General features: G+C 42.3%; 1 protein-coding gene across 4 annotated transcripts in view; it reads left to right on the top strand.

Annotated features, from left to right (window-relative positions):
• unc5a (unc-5 netrin receptor A) overlaps positions 1–20,564 on the top strand; it is a 178,266-nt gene that overhangs the window by 146,776 nt on the left and 10,926 nt on the right. For 2 of the 4 annotated variants that reach the window (XM_008419934.3, XM_008419932.3), the window contains 5 exons: positions 12–200; positions 1,003–1,302; positions 5,871–5,958; positions 6,415–6,583; positions 10,184–10,417. In XM_008419934.3, the coding sequence (XP_008418156.1) occupies positions 12–200; positions 1,003–1,302; positions 5,871–5,958; positions 6,415–6,583; positions 10,184–10,417 (980 nt within the window). Of the gene's footprint in view, positions 1–11; positions 240–1,002; positions 1,303–5,870; positions 5,959–6,414; positions 6,584–10,183; positions 10,418–20,564 lie in introns of all 4 variants that reach the window. The other 2 variants (XM_008419933.3, XM_008419931.3) reach the window with 1 other exon arrangement.

The raw sequence follows: 20,564 nt of genomic DNA, 5'->3' as shown, positions 1-20,564 counted from the left end.
TCTGCTTGCAGCCGTGAGCGGCGCCGAGGACGTGGCGCTGTACGTGGGCATGGTGGCCGTGGCCCTCTGTCTGACCCTGCTGCTCATCGTGGTCGTCCTGGTCTACCGGCGCAAGAAGGAGGGCCTGGACGCTGACGTGGCGGACTCCTCCATACTCACCACTGGCTTCCAGCCTATGGGCATTAAGCCCAGCAAGCCAGGTGTGTGGGCGCCACGGCCACGAAGGCCTCCCCACAGCAGTAGGACACTGTTTTTTTGTTTTACCCTCGTCTGTCCATCTTCCCACTGTGACCATGAAGCATTCGTCCACATGTCGCTCTGAACCTGTTGGGAACTGTGGTCGTGGAAGTGGTGTGAGTGCACTTACAAGAGGGTCTGTGGTCCAAGGAAGAGTTATGTTTGTGCGTGCGTGTGTGTGCGGTTCATGAGCTCTTTATTTGCCTGCTTGGCACATTATGTTTCGCCACCACCTCATTGTCAGGAAACGTACCCACTCTGTTTACTGCCTGTGTGGAGCCTCTGAGGTTTAACAGCGAGTAATAGAAATACAACTGTCTGAGGCGGATGGAGACGGGGGAACTGGGTTGCAGTGGCTGTGATTCACCGTGAAAATAAAAAGCCTTTATGCATTCTGGATGCTAAGCTGCATCTGAGTTCTGTTTGGGATTGATTGTGTGGCTGCTAAAAAGACAGGCAGTGATAGAGCAGGAGAGGGTGGAGGGGTAGAAATTGAGTGGCTTTGAGTGGAATTTGTGTTTATGTGTTGTAGAGCATTTGCGTGTGCGTGTGCGTGCGTGTGTGTGTGTGTGTGAATGCTCTGTTTTCTGAACCATCTTTCAGTGTTTGTTTCAGTTTTTCTGTGCGTGATGCAAACAGCTTTAGAGTGTGAGGTCTGTCTGTGTGATGTTGAATCCCTCCACTCTTCCCCCTCCCCCCGCCGCTCATTGAGATTCACATATCTCCCTTTTTCCTTTCCTCTCTCTGTTTTCATTATTCGAACAGAGAACTCCCATTTGCTCACCATCCAGCCTGATCTGACGACCACCACCACCAGCTACCAAGGCACGCTGCGCTCTCGCCACGACACCGCTGGGAAGTTCTCCATGACCAACGGGCCTCTGCTGGACCCGCTTCCCAACGGATCACACACTCTCCACAACGGGAAGCTAAACTCGGACACCACAGAGTTTGTGAGCAGGCTGTCCACTCAGACCTACTTTAAAACTCTCCCCCGCGACGTGGCCAACACCTCCTACGGGACTTTCAACTTCCTGGGTGGGAGATTAACAATCCCCAACACAGGTGGGTTCTTCATTCATTTAATGTCTTCTCTGTTGTACAGATGATTTAATACAATTATGGAACCATAGTCTGACATATAAGTGCTTTGGGAGGAACAGTTAATGGTCTGAAGAGCGTCCGTTGGTAATTTTTAACTTTTTGTGACATTCTGTCATAAACTAGAGGCTATAAACTCATTGAGACATCAATTTGAAGCACATTGCTATTACATGACATGACATCTCAATGTTTTCTGTCCTCCAAAAGATTGAAATGCCACAACCAGCCACGATTAAAGCTGATGAAGTTGATAACGTGGAATGTGATTTTAATATGTCCATATTTAAAGAGAAGGGAAAAAAAACTTAACACTTTGTTACGTTTCATATCAAGGCTTTAGAATCCTAATGAACAAAACTGTAAATGTAAGTGTAGTTTTTAGATTACTTTATAATCAGCTGTAAGGAAAGTCTCTTTGTGTTTTACAGCTTCTAATAAATGTAGGAGCTGATCGTCTTCTTTGAGTCGATTTATTCTGGTTGCTTTGACTTTTAATGTGTGGTCATTTGCCCTTTTTGATATTCTGTCATAAGCTACAAACTTCAAAGGGTTTTATTGGGATTTTATCTGGTGAAAAATAAAAAAAGGAGAAAAAACAGTATTCTATGTGATTGACCAACACACAGTAGTTTTTAATTGTGAATTTGAAAGATGCAACTGTTCTCAAAAAGTCTGCCATGCCAAGTAAGCAATTAAAGTCACCTTAATAAAACCAAGTGTAACCAACTGCATTCAAAAGTCACCTCAATAGGAATAATCAAAACATTGTGTTCGTAATATATTAGATATTAATTTCTCATATAAAATATTGGAAATATTTGATATTTCTAATATAAAATAATATTTCATGGAGCGCTGCTCCGTCTATCATGTTAAAAGGTGTGGTAAAACTGAAAGTCTACGAATCTGAAGACATTCACTTCCACCTAAACTTACAGGCTCAGCATTAAGAGCAATCCTGAGCTCTAGAGATCTGCAGCTTTGATCGTAGCCCCAGTCCGGCCTTTTATATGAGTGGCAGGAAAAAACAAAGTTGAGGCAAAGCCATAAGAAGTCCTGTTTAAATTTTGATTTTTAAATAGAGGACAGAGTAAATGTTTGGCAGCTATGCTAGGTGTGGTGGAAAGCCAACACTGAACATCATCCCTACATGGTGGGGGCAGCATCGTGCTTTAACGATGCTCTTCTTCAGCTGGTCTGTTAGCGAGTCACCGTCCAGCAGGACAATGACCCTACGACAACAGCTGCAAAATGAAAATGTTTAGATCAAAACACATTCTCAGTCACAGTCAAAACCTAAATTCAGATCCATGACAAAACTTCAAAAATTGATGATTTCCATCCAATCTGATGACAGATTTGAACATGCAATTGCAACAAAATGTGACAGTGCAAAGTTTTGCAAATTTCTACTGACCAAATTGTATTTTTTAAAAGAAATTAAAAGTTATGCAGCCTTTTCACTCCGATGCATAATACTGCGCTATTATTTAGAATGGAAATAAAGCACTTTGAAGTTGGTTGTAATGCAACAAAACATGAAATAATTTAAGAGGGAAGAATGCTGTATTTGGTCTGATAAAAGCTGATGTGATCCGCACATCATCATTCAGATAAGTAAATAAATATATTGTTTTCATTAGTATAAGCTCATAAAAGAAAGCAACTACACTGTATAAACAACATGCACCACAGACCAACATTTTAGTCCAAGGAGTTACATTTTTAGGCTTTGGGTCCATGTAGCACGTTCTGTTCAGCGTGTTCATTCAACAGTTTCACCATCATGCAAAATCAGACAGTACAGACAGCAATGTTTTATTCACCCACTGTCTCTTCATGTCTGGCAAGGAGATCTAAGTAATCTCCTCTAATGCTGCTAAACCTTAAGCAAACAATACATAAATTATCCAAATAATTCAACATCTGCTGCTACAGTTTATGAAGAAGTGCTCTGAGAGAAAGGCCATTCTGTCGCTTTATTACACCTGCTTTAATGTGTCCGACTGGATGTTAACAAGGAGAGTTTATTAGGAACAGCTGAATCCTATAAACACCTCAATGTTTTCCTTCATATGGGCTCCCTAATAGGTTTGTACCAGGATAACGCACATGCAAATGTGTTTGAGGACTTAATGCAAGGCAAGAAACAAGCAGTCATTACGTTCACGGGGACAAGATGAGGCCCCAAAAGTGCATTAAAAGCCTTTTTTTAGCCAGTAATCAACCCATTTGGACCTGAGGCACCTGCTAAACTGTAACTGGTGGAGAAATATATTACATCATGTTCTAATGGGTTAAAAATACTCTCCAGCGCAGTAAAAAAAAAAAGCGCATTAAGTAAAACAAATCACACATTTTCCTTTGTGTGTTTGGGCCAATGATGACAAAGAGGCAGAAGAATTGAGCTTATCGACGACAACGATTGGTTTTAACTTTTTTCTCAGACTCATAATGTTTTATTTTGAAGGATTTCAACACAGATTGTGAAGCTTTAAGAGTTTCAATCATACAGTTTGGCTCTGCTGACAAAACAAACCATGTTAGAGACTGCTAAGGAATGTTTAGGTGGACTAAACAGGGATGATAAAAATACTCAAAATATTAGCATTTATTTAAAGTCCGCTTTGTATTTTTCTGATTGGTTTAATGCATATCTGCACACAATGTTCTTACATATAGCTCAGATATTTGGTTGCAACTGTACAGTGTAAAAAAAACAACATCTCTAATTTACAACAAGATACCAGCAGCTGTGGTTGCCAGAACTTTACCACATAAATACGGTAAAATTCTGGCAACCACAGCTGCCAGAATTTTATTGTAAATTTTATGGATTTTTTTACACTGTACAGAATACGAGTAAATACTTTTGACAGGTGAATTTGATTAAAAAAAAAAAAAAAAGAGAAAAAAAAAGGGAACATTCTGGTCTGACCCTTATGTCACCAGAGAGTTTTTCACATGGAAGCGTTATATTGGTGGGTTGAATTTTTTTGATTAAATAACAATTTATAATAAAAAAATACCAAAGACAATAGAAAATCTGAATATGAAGTACTGTGTGTGTGATAAACTACAGTGATTATGATTGATATTTTTGAAAAGCCTGCATGGAAGCTTTAAAAATTAAAGTGAGAAAGCAAGGATTTTGCCTCTAGCAGAATCTAGAGTGAATAATTTGGTCCAGTGCCTTGTCAGTAACCTACATCTCAACAGCACAGCATGAATAGTTAAAAGCAAATGTTCTGAGATGAAATCAATTTGTGGCAAAAACATTGTACTTGACAAGAGTCCTGGAGTAAAACGTCAAACAAATTATTCCTATCAAGCTTCTGACTAATGTCAGAACAGGTTGAAATTGTAGTCTATGTCCACAAATGTCATCCATGGTCTAAATGGCTGGATAGAGAAGTAAAGACAGTTAAAGTGATGCAATTTCTGACAAAAAAAAGTCCACCATGATTATTCTGCTGTTTTTTTTCTCCTTACAGCAGCAGAGTACAGAGCTTATATAATTATACTGGGAGACAGTTTTTCCACTTGGCTCTTTTTAGACTGTCCAGATTAGCTGATGCCAGCATGACAATATCTTCTAGAAGAAAAGGGTCTTTTTTCCTGTTTTTCTTCACCACTGTTCTTTCCCTGGGTGTGTGCGTGTGTGTGTGTGTGGGGGGGGGGTGCGTGTGTGTGTTTTGCCCGTCTCTTACAGATATTTTATGCATGGATTAACTCAAAGCCATGTTGACTATACCACGCATTGGCACCTATCTTCTCATAGGGACACAAGACGGAAAGAAATCTTACACTCGCATGCATTCACTCAAAGGAGTTATTCTGTCATTCATCACGGCTTCAGACTGAGCGAGCGCGCTCTTTACAGATCCAGGCACGGACGCCAACATTCAGGCAACTTCGCCTGGCTCAATCCGACGCAGCCTCATGACGAACAGACCCGTTTTAAAACTGAGAGATTGTTAAAATAGTGTCACATTCACTGTTTGGCCCACATTTTAAATGCCATTCAGAGTGGGTAATTTTAGCAGAAGAATCACAACATGAATGCCGCAGCACTCAAACCGCTTCAGTGTCTCTCTGTGTTCTCCGACGTGCATTTTCTAACACTCTCCTGGGGAAGTGCAATTTTCCTGAAGTAGTCTGTTCCATGGTCTCAATTATCTACTTTGTGGCAGACGGAGGACATTTAAACCGCGCCGCCGCGCGCGCCTTTTGTCTCGGCTAATTGTTGACATCGGGGACATGTGCCACCACGGCTGCCGGCGCACAGATTTTGCATCCGCTGCACCTGAAGGAGGCTGCCTCTGACCTTCAGAATAGATTTGGATTTTTGTTTAGTTTTGGGGGGGGGTTTTCACGCGTACAGTTTGTCGAGTGGGCTGGCTTCCTTTGTGAGATGACAAAAGCACTGTTCAGTCAGAACAAATGAGCCTGTCCTCCACTCGCTCACACGCCTCCTCCCCCCACCCCCTCCACCCCACTTCTCTCCCTTTTGTTGTTATTTGCATTAGGAATCAGCCTGCTCATTCCTCCCGAGGCCATCCCCAGAGGAAAGATCTATGAGATTTATCTCACTGTTCAGCGGAAGGAAGATTTAAGGTGGGTCTCTTTAGCGCTGTCTAACTGGCAGTCTTCCCTGAATGCCACTAGGCTGTTTGTTTTGATGCTCTACTGTTCCATTAGGAACGGCTTAAGAGGCTCTGCCAGTGCTGTGGAGGAGGGATGTAAATAAATAACATAGCCTTTTACAAGGATGTGCGCTGTTTAAGTTAAATGAATTGTTTGGAAAGCAGCGTCTATCTGGCTTCCCACACTCATCCTCTGGAAGCGGAGCCGTTGCATTCTGTAATGTTTCTTCAGTCCTCACGCGTTGGCCCGGCTCGACTCCGAGTCCAGCAGCGGGCTTTAATTATTCCGTGTTACAGCTGCTGGATAATTTGCAGAGGTGACAGTATCATATCCTGCCTCAAAGAGAGCTGTAAATTCTCTCTAATATCGAAATAATTGCAACCACTTCATCTTAATGCGTCCACCTCTTCCCCACTCCCGCCGTAGGTTACCGCTGGCCGGCTGCCAGACCCTCCTGAGCCCCATTGTGAGCTGCGGCCCTCCGGGGGTGGTCCTGAGCCGGCCAGTTATCCTCAGCATGGACCACTGCTTTGATGCGTGCCTGGATAACTGGGCCGTCCGCCTCAAGAAGCAGAACTACGAGGGCGCTTGGGAGGTGAGAGTCTAACTGCAGCTCCAGCACAAATCCTTTTTGTAGGAAGACAAAGCCGCTAGTCAGTGCAACTGTGAAGTATTACTGAACTTATTGATTGTTTCTGTGTGAAAAGTACAAACTTTTCCTGCTCGTGACTTGAAATGCACACCGCAACACACCCGGCTGCCTAACGTACTCCTCACTACTCCTCCACAGGGTTTAAATTAAAGAGCCTGGAAAAAGAATATATATATTTATACATCCTACATGTTTTTTTTCACATTTTGTCTTTATACTATATCTCAAAATGTATGTTACTGGATTTTATCTGAGTGAATAGTAGAAAGTACTGTATAATTCTATCAAAGTATTTGCATTTGAAATTCTCAAAAGTGTGAAATATGTTTCTATTTAGCCTCTGATAATGATTTATAGAACTACTTTTTGCTGCTGGTAAAGCTTCATGTGTTTTGAAGTAAATCTGTTTAATCTGCACATCCACACTGAGATTTTCAGCCAATTTTTCCAAAATTGTTTAAGCTTCCTTAGTTTGCATTTATCACATGTTGATGCTTTGATCTGAACCCCAGCTTTGTCGCTTGGGTTGTATGTTTGTTGTGGTCTTGCTAGCAGGTGAAACTCTGCCACATCCTGGCAGGTTTTCTTCCAGGATTGCTCTGCATTTCGCTTCCTCCCATTAGCCCCCCCCCCGTTCTCTGAGCAGCTTCCCTGTCCCACAGCATGATACAGACACCTCCATGTTTCACAGTGGGATCTGGGTGTTCAGAAGGATCATTTTGTTCCACACATACATGTTTAATTTTGTTGCATTGAATCACAGCTCCATCTTCCACATATTCACCACGCTTCCTACACGGCTCGTGGCAAACAGAGCATATTGATTTCTTTTTCTTACCACTCTTCAGTATAGACCAGATTTGTCTAGTGCAAGACTAACATTTATGGTGTCGACAGATTCCCCTACGTGAGCTGTGGAATGGATCCCTGCAGCTCCTCCAGGTTCCCATTTTGGGCTGCTTATCTGATTATTTGTGTCCTTGCCCGGCCTGTCAGTGTAGGTGAATTGTCGTGTCTTAGTAGGTTTACAGCTGTGCCAGGCTCTTTCCATTTTCGGATGATGGATTGAATAGAGCTCTGTGTTACATGGTTTTATAACCTAACCATGCTTTAAACTTTCTCCCTGACCCGTCTGCTGTGTTTCTTGGTCTTTATGATGCTGTTTGCTCACTAATGTTCTCTAACAAACCTCGGAGGTCTTCACAGAGCAGCTGGATTTACACTGAGATTGATGACACAGAAATGAATCCCAATAAAGGGGGGATGAAAACAAACACATGCACCTTCACGCAATGTACTCAAAAATAGATTTATCAGAATAATGCTCATTTTTGCTACCACTTTGCATCGGTCCGCCACATAAACTCTCAAGAAAGCATAAAAGTTTGTAGTTCTAAAGCCACGAAAGGAAGGTGGGAATACTTTTTGTAAGTTGCTGCACGCTGTCCGTCGGCTGCTTCGCTCCAGCTAAAGGTTTGCTTGGCAACATGATTGTGAAAATAGAAATTCTCTAAGCAAATTACTCATCCTCAAAGTGCTCTTCTGAGTGCTCCTTGACCGTTGTCGACTGCTGCTTCCAATTTGCTGAGTTTTCTCCCTGTTTTTCTACCCATGAAATTCGAACGTTGCCCATGTTGCAAATGAATCTAGCCGAGAACAGCCCCTGGTGTGCAACACAGCCTCACACAAAACAAACGGCGGTTCGAGGCAGTGTACCCATCTCAACAACCCAGAGAGATTGGAAAGGGTGCTGGTGGGCTTTGGAGTGTTACTAGGTCTTCTTTCATGTTCGATATTGTGCATAAATTATTCAGCCTCTCCCCACCGTCCGTGTGGCAGCGGTGGGGTGTCTGTGGGATGGATTGGCCTGTCTGAGGCTGAGGTTAGACCAGCACTTTTAATCATCGGACAGGCCAAATATAGCCCGACTACGTTGGCCACTACGGTAAAGAAGCGCCAGGTGGACGAGAGAATGAGAGTGGAAGGAGGCACGGGAGTGTGACTGAAACTGAGAGCAGAAAGAAAGAGGAAGCAGATGGATGCAAATGAGCAGGTAATGCAGATCTATTGGAGAGAAACCACAAAAATGTAGCGGAATAGGAGAGATGTGGAAAACACAAAGCATACAGATGGAGAAATTAACCTTCCCGCTGCAAAACCGAGCTTCTGTTTCACCGAGGAAATATTAAGACGATAAAGAAATAAGACTCCATTGTGGTTGCATAGAAAATGAATCGTGTCGATACTAATTCTATTGATGTAGATGGTGTCTGTGTGAATCGATCCTAGAGGGGCTCGCTGTGCATTTGGCAGGCACAATTCTCTCTTTAGCGTGGTGGGCTAATGGGAAGAGTCAGTCAACAGGCATGATGCGATTTTAGAGAAAATGTTGTCACCTTGGGCCCAGTTCGTCTCCATCAAATTAGCCGAGAGAGCATTGGAATTATCTCATAAAAGCTGTGCAGTGCCACGGCTGAGACTGAATATTTTCACAGGTCTCCCGTCCTCATCAGGATTCAGAACTTCACCCTTGTGGCGAAGCCAGGAAATTCAAGGTGTCGCCTTGTCAACGTGTTGTTGTTTCCCCAATGCTGGTCTAGTTTTTATCAGAAATCAGCAATGTTTGGAAGATCTCGTTCTAACACCCTTCCTTGTCCCTTAGTGGGGTCGGGAGGGTTGCTGGTGCCTATCTGCAGCGAGACATTTGGGGCAAGAGGCAGGGGTCACCCTGGACAGGTTGCCAGTCCATCGCAGGGCAACACAGAGACATACAGGACAAACAACCATGCACACACACTCACACCTAAGGAGAATTTGAAGAGGCCAATGTTTTTGGACTGTGGGAGGAAGCCGGAGTACCCGGATAGAACCCACACATGCACAGGGAGAACATGCAAACTCCATGCAGAAAGACCTCATGCCGGGAATCAAACCCAGGACCTTCTTACTGCAAGGCGACATTGCTGCCAACTGCACCACTGTGCAGCCCAGCAATGTTTGTTTTACAGATTAATTAGCAAGTTGTTTTCATCTTTCTTATCGACTCTCCAAATAAGTAGAAGAAAATTCCCAAACTCCCAATAGTCCCCGTACTTCTGCGACCTTTTCCTCCTCTGGAACCATCTGTTCTCGCCAGGAATCCGTTTGGGTCTTCTTTCATGTCAGTGGAAGATCTCGTTCATGCATTATTGAGTAAACTGAGGGTATTCTATAGGAGGAAGAATGCGGCTTCATGTCGGCGTGTTGTAAGCAGCTTTGCGGTGAGAAGGAAATCTGAAGCGAGAACAAAGTATTTGCTTTTTTCCTCTGATCCGAACTGTTGCCTAGAACTTTATGTAACATTACCCTGAAGACCTTCCGCTTTGATGCCACACTGCAGGAACAATGCAATTTGGGTCCTTTCTGCGGCGCCACTTTGCTAACGAGCCCTTTGCAAACACACTCCTACGCGTACATCAGGCAACACATTACCCTTCCCTCCTACATAAATTGGGTGCTTGACCTTCCGTCCACATCTTGTTTTCTGTTTCTCCTGTCCTCCAGGACGTCCTGCTGATGGGGGAGGAGCTGGTGTCCGAGCCTTATTACTGCCAGCTTGAGACCGAGACGTGCCGCCTGTTCACAGAGCAGCTGGGCACCTTCGCCCTGGTGGGAGAGTCGCTGCACATGGGTGCAGCCAAGCGCCTGCGGCTCGTCCTCTTCTCTGATGCCTACTGCTCCACGCTGGAGTACAACATCAGGGTGTACTGCATGGACGACACGCAGGACGTCTTCAAGGTAAGCTGCCGCTCACGTCGCCTTCAGTGAGTGTTTACCCGTTTGTTTAATTCGAGCACATCCTGTAATAACATTCGTCCGCGGATTCTCGGAAAAAAACGAGCGCAAAGGGAAATTTAAAAACCACCTTCAGGTACGTTTATTTTAAAGAAATTATTTGGACTACCAACAATCGTGCCTCTGGTGACTTGGCTTAAAAGCAATTTTCTTTTCTTTTTTTTCCCCCGACTGAATAAATGCACTAAAACAAAACTTTGATTTATTCAACTGCTTTCAGTTTGAGAATTTATTTACTTCTTAGACAGTTTTTTTTTTTGCCAGGATTGGAGACAGATTTATACGATCTGAGATCAAATTAGAAATGCTGTTATTATTGGTGTTGATTTATGTTTTGTTTGGATGTTTGTTTTTTTTGGTTCCTCTCAAGGATGTCCTCAACTCTGCCCATTTGCTGAAAGCCAATAAGTTTTCCAACACTTTATGCACTGACATATTTTACTTCCCATTTCCCTCTCCACATGGACAGAGTATAATCAAGCGCTAATGCCTTTGCTCCCTCCCTGGAGGACTGCCTCTGAGTAGCCTGTTAAGATTTCATTTGCATGGTTAATTAGTAAATTAAAAGGAGAGTCTGTCCCAATCTTTCCCCACCAAACCCCCGGTGCTCCCTTTAGTCTCTCTCCACACCTCTCAGTCACTCTCAAAAGCTGTTCCTCTCCTCCGCTGTCACCACCCACAGCCACAAGTGGCTCTTCCACTAGAATCCACTTCGGCTGCTCTGTAATGGCTGACCCGCGCATGTAAAGGTGCAACACCATCACGATGCCTGCAGGACATAAACAGTGGAAGTCACTCAGAGTTCACGCTGAAATTAGCACACAAGTCAGGAAGATGATGATAAGGTGAGAGCTGCAAATGCCTCTGCTGGCGTACAGCGGCGAAAGTGTTTCACGCTCATTTTGTCACCTTACAGCCACAAACTTTAATGTATTTTAGTGGCATTTTAGCAAAAAAAAACTGATGAATTATTGACGTTAGTCTCTTCTTTGATAAGTAGTCAGGCTCAATAGGGGTGCATCATATTACAAGTTCTTGCGATGGTGATAATGATGGCAAACATTGCAAAGGTGATACCAAGTGAAGTGCATGCCTATTTTCTCCTGTTTCTAATCTGTTCTCCTCATACTCTGCAACTTTTAGTATTTTGGGGAGTGTTTTTGTCAGATTTGAGCATCTGCTGCAAATGATAATCACTTGTTTAGATGTTACAGTAGCAAGCAAGATGCAAGTTCGTAGCACCTGAATGATACTAACTAGCGCATGCGCGCTGACGTCTACCATTTCCTCTTCCCTGTACCTGATGGAGAGCATCTGTGAGCAACAAGTTCTAAAACAGATTTTCAATTTTTTTCCATTCACATTTTAACATGGGAATGTGCTTCGTTCTGAAGAATCCCACTGCAATGGAGGCTGTATGCTCAGGGTCATTTGTGTTTCATTTGAGGGCATCAGAGTGAAGGGGACTGAACACAAATGGATGCATATGATATAATTTTCACATGTGACTCTTAATATTGATAAAATAATTATAAATAGAGTGCAATTCGGGATTCTTTTATCGACTTGAAGCTCTTCGTGGACGAGCACCAGGTGATATCACATGGCTGCTGACCCCATATGTCCCTGACCCGCCCCCGAGGTCCGGTGACCAGGGCCTGCTGATGGTTCCCCTTACTGAGCTGTAAACAAAGATGTTCTGTTGAGTGGCCCCTCAGAAAGCCAGTTGAAAACATATCTTTTAAATTATTCATTTGTCTTGTTTTTTTATGCGATTTTGGTTCTTGTGAAATTCTCTGATTTTGTGTATTAAAAGGTGCTACATAAATAAAGTTTTACTTACTTACTAATCTGTAAAAACTTTTGAAAACCACCTTTCTCTTAAACTTCACCATTCTGTACTGTTTTGTGTTGCTTTACCACTAAAAATTCCAATAAAATACTCCAGAAAGAGCGTGGTTACAATGTAACAAAATGAGAAAAAGTACATTCTTGCAAGGCATCATATCTCTCTTTCTTTACTTTTAAATCCATTGAAAGCCTTTCCAGTTCTTCTAATGCAACGTGTGAGAAATTTGGCACATTTAAAGAAAAACAAAAAAAAACAACTATTTGTTTGATGGATGTCAAGCTATGCGCTCGCCAGCAGTCAGATCATCAGTTAACCTGGTGGCAGTTTGGTCGAGCATTACTGCTACAGTGACCTTGTGTGTTCAGCACTGGATGCAGAAAGGCTTTCAGAGGCCAAGAAAACCCCTCTTTCTCGCCACCCTTTCCTCTAGTTAGCTCTCGTTCTGCCTCTCTCAGCCAGGAAAAGGATATGTGAGCTTGTTGACTTCAGCACTCGCGCTCGCCATATTCCACGTCTCCCCCGACGCCCTTGAGTGCATTAGCTGCCCGTCTCTCACACCAACCTGGTTCTGTGGTAAGCCACGGCGTCTCCGGGGCTTTGTAGTTTTTAGTGAGTGATTTAAAACGCGGCCCTCACTGTTTAGTAATCTCGACTCCACGCTGCTCTTGGTGCTATTACAAAGGGAGCAGCTCATTTGGCGAGTACATTCACCACTTTGAGTGGAGATTAAACTTCCCCGGAGAGGTCGGGCCTAATCACTAATCACTATCTTTAAAATGCACCTTTTATGATTAGTCCCTCACTCGGGCTGCCATTAGAGTTAAGTGTAGCATGCCACCGTAGGTGGCACGGCGGAGTAGCTGTGGATGTACTAGTCTGTAGTACACCTTCACTATATGTGAATGTTCTGACAGGACTACAGCACCTTGTTTTTCAGGCAGGTTTCCAAGAATTAAGCAAGCTGTACTTCTGGTGGAAAAAAAAGCTGTTCTGAAGCAAGAAAACTGCAGAGACTAAAAAGAAGGCTGAGCTGTTCCCTCCATCGCTGGCTGTCAGTCTGCTCTGACAAGCCTCCATCAGGGAGGATGACACACACACACACACGCAGACACATGCATCCCACACTTAAGCCTGCCTCACTCTTATCTCACTATTACAGCAGATTAGAACCAATGGTATTGTCTTTGATCCTAAGTGTGCGGGAGCTCTGGGGAAACGGTGACATTTCCGTCTGATGCTTGCCATATGTTAGCAGGGCTCAGCGGGGACCAATTAAGTTAATATTTAATGTGTGTCCCACACTTGATGGGCCCAGCCAAGGCTGGCACAGCAGCAGAGGCGACATGACCGTCGTTTGGTTGTGCCCTCACTGTGCACTCGGGTTGTTCCCAGCTAGACCGGCGGGAGAGCCTCACTGATGTTTCGCCATGTCGCGACTGACAGAAAAGCACCTGCGGTGAACCGAGCCTTCAGCCCGGCACACAGACAGCTATCAGCAATGTCTAATTAACCGGAAAGGTGCAAACGAAGGTGTCTCTTCAGGAAGGGAAAACTTACCCGAGATGCTCTGAATTTCACACGCAGACTTGTGTACAAAGGATAGAAAAACTGAGGATGTTTTTCACAGAACAGCAGAGCGATGACAAAATTATCTTTGGGTTTGTCGATACCTAGGCGTTATTCCCGAACGCCCACATGTCTGTGTTTTGGGAGTCAAGTGTTGTGCTTTAGAACAAAAAACCCAAACATGAACAATGGTTTAGAAGCCACCCACATTCTGTTGGATTTATTTTTCAGAGGTTGAAGCACAAATCAGATTTTTTATTTTATTTTTTGTAAGGAGGGTAAATGTGTTTGGACTTTTGAGGGATCATCTTGAGCTTTTAATTCAACATTTATTTATTTTTTTGTATTTCTTCACGCATGCGGCTTAACTTTAACAAACTGCTTTTATATGAACTGCTAAGATATTTTCTGTCTTTACAATGTGTAGCTGCTCCTCTTAGTTCACACATTTTGGTTTTTCCAGAACTTTATTACTAAATTTCTATAGACCTCATACTCCCACCTGATTTAGCTACAATGAGTTTGCTAATTAGCTAATACTTTATTTATTGCTTTGTTTTGTTCTATTTATATTTTAAACATAATTAGTAGTATCTTTTGGCATCTTACAGGGAACATATATTAGAGTTTTTACATTAATTCTGTAGTGCCATGTTCAAAATTGTCTTCAAAAGGAGCAAAATCTGACATATTCTGAACTTTCACATGGATTTTTATGCAAATAAATAAATAAATAATATAATCACATGACTTCAAATTCCTATTCATTCAAATGTTCCTAGTTTAATGTTTTCATATTTAAGGTCATGTGTGTTTTTTGCTTCTCGGCCAAAGAGTAATGGTAAAATGAAAGAACATCCCCATGGTCAATTTTTAAATTTTTAATGGCACCCCCATAAAACTTGGTGCATATAAACGTTTTAAAATCCTAGAGTTTAAAGGGAATTTTCTTTGTTTTCATTTGTTTTACATTTGTATAATGTACATAAATGACATAAATGTACATGCTGAGCTTTAGTAATCGTGATTAAAGCATTAATACATATGAAAAGACAAGCTTAAAGTGGAAAACAAGTATTTTAATCTTAGTTTTTATTCACATAATGAAGGAGTAGCTCAGAGTTTGTGAAGTGAGGTTCTGTTAGAAGTTAATATCTTCCCTGCAGCTAATATACAACTGTAGTTTTTAGACTTATAGGGTGTTTCTTTTTTTTTAGGTGGGATTCTGTGAAGGAGTAACCACTTGTCAGTGTCTTATCTGTTGTAGACAGGAGTCCAAACATCCTCAGTTTGCAGAAAGAGACTAAAGTTCTCAGTAGAGTTGATCTAGCAGAAAGTCCCGGTTTAGACGGCTCTACAGCAGATTATAACAACTTTATCTTGAATGTTACTTTATTTACTTGAACGCTGCTTTATAAACCTGATACCACATTATTTTTGCACGTGCGGAAAGCTCAGCCAGAGTTAGTATCCGAAGCAAATGTAATGCAGTGAAACAAAGTTAACTTTATAGCGGTTCAGGCGGATGTCCTTTCTTCGCTTTATGGATGGAACATGTTCTGTTATGCAACACCTGTCTCACATGGAAGATAATTAGTGACACCCTGTGGATCCACACACTTCGCCAACCTAATAACCATAGACTTTTTGTCAGTAAGTGTCTTATGCAAATGTGGCAGCGCTGCAGAAATGTATCAAATAGCTTGTGCATGGCTCAGTGGCTCCGGGATGGCAGAAATCTGCTTTTGAACTGAGTCTCCTCTGGATAGTGTCTTAAAGAAATCTAGATTGAGATGACACGGATTAATAAAAATGATTATGTTTTCTGATACAGTCTGTCAGTGAAACTGTGACAGGACAGGATCTGTGTGTTTATGGTCTCGGCTCCATTTTAAGCCAATCCTGGACTGCAAAGGTTCTGCTATTGTTACTGTCCATTTTCTCCACTTTTGAATGAAATACTCAAAATCAACCAGGCTGAAGTTTCATATCTTGATGTAAACTAAGACCACTACCCCTGCAGCTTTGAAGGCGTTTCCCAACATGTCATTTCCTTTAGCTTTAGCTTTGCAATTAGCTAAAAGAGATAGAAGAAAAACACAGAATTATTTAATCTCAACAGTTTATAAAATACTTCAGTGCACAATGAAACGCTACTAAAATGTAACTTGCAGAAACTCTTAACATTTAACTCCGTATCGTCCCCATGTATCTAAAATGTTTGTCCTTAAAAACTTGTCATTATTATCCATGCAGTGATTGTAAAATGTAAATAAATTGGATGTTTATTTGCGTGTCACACTGGTTAGATAATTGCCCGCAGATTCTTACGTGCGTCGTTTGACCTCTGGAGATTATTGTGATTTTCGTTTTCACAGGCTTGTAAACTGTTTATGTGCTCCCACTATGACTTTCTTTGCTACCTCTAGAGCAGCCAAGTACATCTGAGGAGGAGACTTTTGCTTTCATGTGTCAGAGACGGAGAGGAAGCATGTGCAGAGTGTAATACAAGCAGGTTTTTTTGATCCATCCATCAGAAAAGTTACAGATATTCTAGCAAAAAAAATTATACATATAGATAAGAGAGAGACAGAGAGATGGAGAGATGAGACAGAAGAGCACATGCGAGTAATTGGTGGCATTAAGTTAAACAAGGCAGTCAGCTTTATTACCGAGCCAAGCTGAGAAATTGTTCCTACATTATATTTCTGTGCTCCCGTGTTGCCGTTCTCTTTCATCCTCCTCTGTGATTTATCAGGCAGAAATGTGCATCTTTTCCCAAGCAAATACAGTCCCCATTTATTTCTGAGCAGACAAGTCCCTTCTATTTGTAGTTATTAATCAGAGTTGACTGTAGCGGGCACGGCCACTGGAGCTCAGACTGATAGACTCTCAGTCAGAGAGGAAAAGCCTGTCACATCCTGCTGACAAATACACAGATTTATGGAGCCCACATAGCCAGCCTACTCTCTATAAACAAATACATTTGCCTGAAAAGAGCTGCTCTGGAAATGGATAGGCCCCGCAAAGGCACATTTTTAGACACGAGGGCACAGTGTTGCTATTAGTAGAGGTTTGGGTGAGAGTTTATAAGGGTATTACAGCTTCTGTGTTTCAGACAGCATGTAGCTTGACTAATTAACTGATCAAACGCAGCTCGTAATCCCCATCAGAGCTGGTTAAGTTAATCAGTTTATTATACACAAAGCCAGTACAAGAGAAGACCACAACCAAGAGCTTGACCTTTCCTATGAGAAGAAAAAGCTGCAGCTTTGTGCAAGTCTTAAATTATAGGGCTCTGTTAATACTTTTGATTTGTTTAGCTTGAGTTATTTATTTATTTTTTTCCTGACAGTTGACAATTTTTTTTTTCATTGCAAGAGAAAATTTGGTGCAGCCACTAACCTCTTTCTGTCAGCGCCAGGCTGAGGAGATTAGCTGTACGAGTGTCTCTTGTTTCCCAGTGGAGCCCGGCCCCAGTCCATCACAGTTCCAGCTCCGGTCTATGCCAGCAGGACGGGGTGGGTGGGGGGGGGGGGACGGAGCGAGGAGGAAGGAGGAGTGGTAGAGGGAGTGGGAATGAAAAGGGTTGAAGTCATAGAAAACTTTGGCCGTGATTGCAGTAATCCTGTTATCTCTCCTGCTAAAGCTGGCCACTTTAGTGACCTGGAGACACAAATGTTAAGCTCCCTCTGTCTCTCGTGCTCTTTTCACTCCATCTTCGCTCCATCCTGCTCTCTTTAGCCAGGCTCGTTGAATGCCGGGGTGGTCTTGGCTCTATTGGACTCTGAATTCACAGTCTTCACACACACACCGAGAGCTTTTTTTTTTTTTTTTTTTAATTCCCTCAGAACAAAAGGGAGCTTCTCTCTTGAATTTCTCGCTCGTCTCATGCATCCTAATGCGTCCGTTGCTCCGCGTGTTTATAGTTGAAGAGAATGCGAATGAACTCAAAATCAGCTCCAAGGTGATTAATGTGTGATTTGATAAGCATATTCGAAAGCGTGCATTGTTTTTGCTCAGAAGGAGTAAATAGCGTGGTCAAATTTAGCTTCTCATCTATTAGCCAGTTCACACTGCCATTTGTTATCAGGATAATGGGGCGTAAAGAGGGCTATTAGTCCACAACATATGTTGAAATCCTGTACAGATACACACACACATACACTCACAGGCCCCTAATACACTTAAGCAGCATGAAGTTAGAACAGGTGCTGATTGTTTTGTACATGTTTTGAAAATCCTGTTTGAAAAAGAAGCCATCTTCTCCAGGCTATTTGGAGTAGAAATAAACTAATACACAAATGCCAAAAAACCTAATGAGCGTTTTTGTGCCTTTAAAAAAAAGTCTGAGCTTAAACTTGAGTAACGTCTTAATCCTGCACATGAATCCAAATTTTATTCAGATGGACTTTTTTTTTTTTTACCAAAAACAGGGAGCCTCAAAGTAAGAGTTGCACAACATATCATCATCACCATCCAAATGTTAGCGTTATTGCTAAAGACTGTTTGGAATGCAGCATTTGTTCATCGTTATTTCCACGTTATGAATATTGCAATGCCAATAATGTATTCAACCCATTGGATGAAGCCTCACACACACCTGACACAATCAATCCAATTTCCAAGTAACCTGCAGCCTTGCTCGTAATTATTTATTCACTGAAGTCAAAGGTAAATTGGACCCAGTTGTTAAAAAAAAAACAAAAAAAACAGTGAAATTCAAGAACTATTTTTAAATACTTTTTTTCCTCCTGATATGATTATCTAAAGCGCAAGTTCTCAGTGTGATGTGTCACGTTTTATTTTTCACTGGACTCCAGCTATACCAACAGGAGATACAACACATATTAATTTATTATCAGCTCATTTTTGGAATAACCGAGTTCTGCTAATAATATGTCCCTCCCTTGGATTACAGTAGGAAGGGAAAAATGCCAACATGTGGGTTGATTGAGAATAGAGGAATGAACTGACCCACAGCTAAGTGGGAGGCCACACCTAAAAGGCGGAGAAGGTGCGTCACGCCGCGCTGTGTGTTACTGCAGATTCCCGTTTTGATTGTAATTCCTGCATGTCAGCGCTTAAGCTGACAAACTGCTCCAATTTCGACTTAGTATTCGCTGCTGCATTGAGATGTTGGTAATAAGATAATTGGCATTCTGAGCTCTTTCTCCTGCAAGCGGACCTATAGATCGGTGCCTATAGGTCAAAACCCGATCAAAGCCCTACAGCTAATCTGCAATGCTAATCTTCCCCCCACCAACAAATAATCGTGCTAAAGAACTGTTTAAATGAACCTCTTTGGAAGCCTGCATAATGTGCCTTTTGTATGTTTAAGAGACATAATAGCAGGGGGGCTTTTCAGTGGAGAAAGCACTGCCCTCTGTTATTAACTCATTAGACCTCAATGCTTTCATTCAGAGCCAATGTCCGACCTCCCCTCTCTGAGAGAATGAGCTCGGTAGCATCACAAAGGCAGCGCATTCCGGCTAAATAATCGTGCATTAAAATTTAAAGCAAATAATTAGGATGACTCAAAGCAAGCGGTGCAACGCAGAGAAGATAAGACGGAAGCTAACAACGCGTTGAGTAAACATGAATGCTCGGCTCCCCTGCTGAACCCGGAGTTGCCCATTCGGTGAAGGACGTCGAGTTTAGCAGGTAGAGATTCCAACTGGATAATTAACAGATTCCTTCCCATTATAATTGGAATCAGTCTGGCTTATTCCTGAGGAAAGGGGAAGAAAATTGAATCAGTGTTGTGAGCACAGAAATTACAGCCATTCTCCTCCTTAATTAGATGTCTTTGCTGAAATCACAACCACGGGCAACCATTCTGGCATGTCGCACTCAGCATATGGCCGTCCGTCTATACGCGCGCCTCTCGTTCGGTGCCGTCGTCTTTCAGATGCGTCTATCTGTGAGACTCTGAGGCTCATTCTGGCTGCTTTCCCTCCTGCTGCCATCTTGTTCGCCAATCAGACAGGTTCAAATAACACATCTTTGGAAACGCCGCTCATATCGCTAATTTCAGAGGACTGGGTTTTTTGGGGGGGGGGTTTTATTGCTGTTTTAATCAAAGTTACTTCACTGTCTGGAAATGACGAGGGATTCGTGGAATCTGTTTTTAAGTTTAAGAAACGGAGGGGGGGGGAAGAAAATCAGGTAGTCTGAAAATATTAGTATTTTCAGACTTTATTCCTGTTACCGCTGTCTAAAAGATTCATTTATCCTTACAGTGTTGAAAATGCAGTCAATTCATGGTGATTCTGTGAATTTATGCAAAACTACACAAAATGGACTGGGAGCTGAAAGTCTTGTAAACTATTACATTTACACTGAAGAAAATAGGCAAAACCCTAATTTAATAAGTAGTACCACAGAATATTTGGGGGGATGGGGGTAATTAGTTTTAGGGATTCATACAGCATCCAGCTAAAATGGAATAAAATTAAATCTGAGGAAGATGTTGCGGATATTATCATGTCATTCCAGATGGTCATTTGGATGGCGACAAATGGTCCACTGAGCAAGTCCCACTGAGATTAAAATATTAAGCATGCATCTACAAATCTCTCCTGGCACAAAAACAAAAATGAAATTAAGGAGTTTCACCATGCGAGAACAATGAGCGGTTGACTAATGGCTCGATCACTTACTTAATCACAG

Source organism: Poecilia reticulata, chromosome 10 (assembly GCF_904066995.2).
Source record: "Poecilia reticulata chromosome 10, P_reticulata-male-v2, whole genome shotgun sequence".
NCBI classification, from domain to species: Eukaryota; Metazoa; Chordata; class Actinopteri; order Cyprinodontiformes; family Poeciliidae; genus Poecilia; species Poecilia reticulata.
This window is presented reverse-complemented; position numbering and strand designations above follow the sequence as displayed.